Below are 2494 nucleotides of genomic sequence, written 5' to 3'. Positions count from 1 at the left end.
TTCTTAAATGTTTCTGGGTTTTTAAACCACATTTCATGTGTTATTGCTACACAGAATCATGTGTGAGCAATTCCGTACCTGTGTCTCATCCCTCCTAAGTGATAGATAAGCTACAAAACTTGTCTGTTTTACATTCTTTTTTATTTAAGTCATTATAGGTAAAACTTTGATATAATTACTTAAATGTTTTTTGTTTCTTTCTTTGTGAAGAGCCTTTTAACTTCACCCTTGAACGAGTTTTAGAAACACAACTTTAGAGCATCCATCACCTTCAGAAGATCAGCATCTCTAACAGGAATGGTTAAAAGGCCCTTGTACCCTGTGGTGCAGTATTTCTATAATAATATACACTATATTAAGAGTTTTGTGTTATGGGGTTGGTAAAATCAGCTTACAAGATGGCAGCTGTTCTCCAAGACGGAGGGGATAGGGATTTCCTTACACAGAATTTAATGATTACTATCTAAGTATAATGTTGAAAAAGAAGAGGTATAGTTGAGCAAAAATGCAATTCATGCACAAAACCCATAGCAATAAATTTTCAATACCCCACACTGCTATCTGACACAGGCAACAAAACAGGCCTTTAAATGGAGCAAACATTGTCTCTTGGGGAAAAATAACCTAACACTCAGTTACAGGAAAATAACCTAAGGAAAGAGATCATAAAACGGTACTAACAGTTTACAAAGTTGAACTCTTCCTTGGCATGAATCTATAATTTTAACTCAACAGAACAGTGAGGAAATGACAGTGCAGTCTACTCAGCCTGAGATCAAATTTGTCATGGCAACACTGGCAGGTTGGACCCTGATTCTTCAAATATTACATTGCCTTAATTAACACAAATCATACTTTTTTAAATTACAGAATAGAGATTATAAATAAAAGTAAAGTGTGCATGCAGTCAACTGCATAATGTACAAGCAATATCTATGTTTTTAATAATCATCTTTGGCAGGCCAGAATCCAGCTGGACATGCAATATTTACATATCAAAATCCATATTGTGTTCATCATATTGAAAGCAAGTGAAAATATATATGTATATACTGTATATACACATTCTGTATATAGATGTATATACTGTCTTTAAGATATTAACAAATATATATGTATAATATATATTAAAAGTGGATTTCACCTTTATCAGATTCAGGTGACTCAGGCCTGGAAACACTAAAAATATCCTGACATGGTATTTGGGGAGGTACTTGGAGAGGCGTTTGGGATTCCGGAGAAGAGGTCTGGGGTGCACTTTTTTCTGAGAGTATTTTTAAAATTTCTGCCACCTGCTTCTCCAAGGCAGTCATTCTACAACTTAGTAGTTGAATGTCCTCCTTGAGTTCGTGTTTGACTTCCTGCAGTGTGGTCTGTAAGGCTTGCTCGGGGATGGGATAAAAGGGGTGCTTGGCATCAGCCTGAATGGGGCTGTGCTCCAGCGGACTTCGCACCTCACCAGCCTTATCCAAACGAAGGTCACTTTTTGTAATCCCACTGTCACAAGAATCTGTCTTCCTTAATGGATTTTTGGTCACACTGTTCTCTGAGTCGCTGCCCTTGGGGTCCTCCGACAATAGCCCCATAGACTCGGCTTTAGTGACATTATTCCAGTCTTCCTTTTTCTCCTCATGGGCGCCCATGTGATTCTTGAGTCGCAGCCACCCTTTCCCATTCCCGTTCTTCATTCTTATGGGGCTGTTGACTTTGAGACATTTGGGGTCAGCACCGCCATTGGGCTTGAGCTCCATGGCCTCACGGTTGTTCTGCTTGAGGGACTCGCTTGTTCTCACGAAGGCCAGAGATGTCTGAATGGGTGTGATCTGTGACACCGTGACCACACTGGTGCCGGTGATGGAGGCTCCATTCTGTAAGGAGCGGCTCTCTACCTGGAGCTGATTCCTCTCGGGGTCGCTCTGCGAGGAGCCCTGATTCCGCAGCTCCTTCTGCTGCTTGAACTTCTGGAAGAGCTTTCGGACGGGGTGATCCACGGGGATGCTGAGCGTGACCTCATTCTTCTGCCTGAGGCGCTCCTCCTCCTCCTTCTTCACATCGCTGATTTTACGGAAAATTATCTGCGGTGGGGCAGAGATATTGAAAACACGATAAAAACAGATGAATTCATAATTGTGTGACAGCATACAGGTGTGCTTGGTTTTACAGAGGAAACCCTCAAACATAGGGCAAGGTCATTTCTGAATGGAAAAAAATATTCCCATACTATTTAACACAAGCAGTGTGCTTAAAACTCAACACAGGGCGGTTGACTAAGATTACTTAGCTTACTTAATTTTAGGTGAATGTAGTGAAGAAACAACTGAATAGAGACACTGCCTTTCTAGTTCATGTTCCTATTTAATGGAAAATATATTAGTATATGTTATACTAAATATGTTAGTATATGCATATGTGTATATACATATATGAGTAAAGAAATATATATTTATCTCTTAAATTTACTTGCAATATGTCACTGTTTTGTATGTCATATATA

At 39.6% G+C, this 2494-nt stretch overlaps 1 protein-coding gene across 1 annotated transcript in view; it reads right to left on the bottom strand.

The window, feature by feature from the left end:
* Positions 1-186: 186 nt before the first annotated feature.
* KCNH5 (potassium voltage-gated channel subfamily H member 5) overlaps positions 187-2494 on the bottom strand; it is a 278882-nt gene continuing 276574 nt past the window's right edge. Inside the window, exon 11 of the mRNA XM_006767638.2 lies at positions 187-2075. Within this exon, the coding sequence (XP_006767701.1) occupies positions 1128-2075 (948 nt within the window). The 3' untranslated portion in view covers positions 187-1127. The remainder of the gene's footprint in view (positions 2076-2494) is intronic.

The sequence above is a fragment of the Myotis davidii genome, unplaced genomic scaffold (assembly GCF_000327345.1).
Source record: "Myotis davidii unplaced genomic scaffold, ASM32734v1 scaffold281, whole genome shotgun sequence".
NCBI lineage: Eukaryota > Metazoa > Chordata > Mammalia > Chiroptera > Vespertilionidae > Myotis > Myotis davidii.
This window is presented reverse-complemented; position numbering and strand designations above follow the sequence as displayed.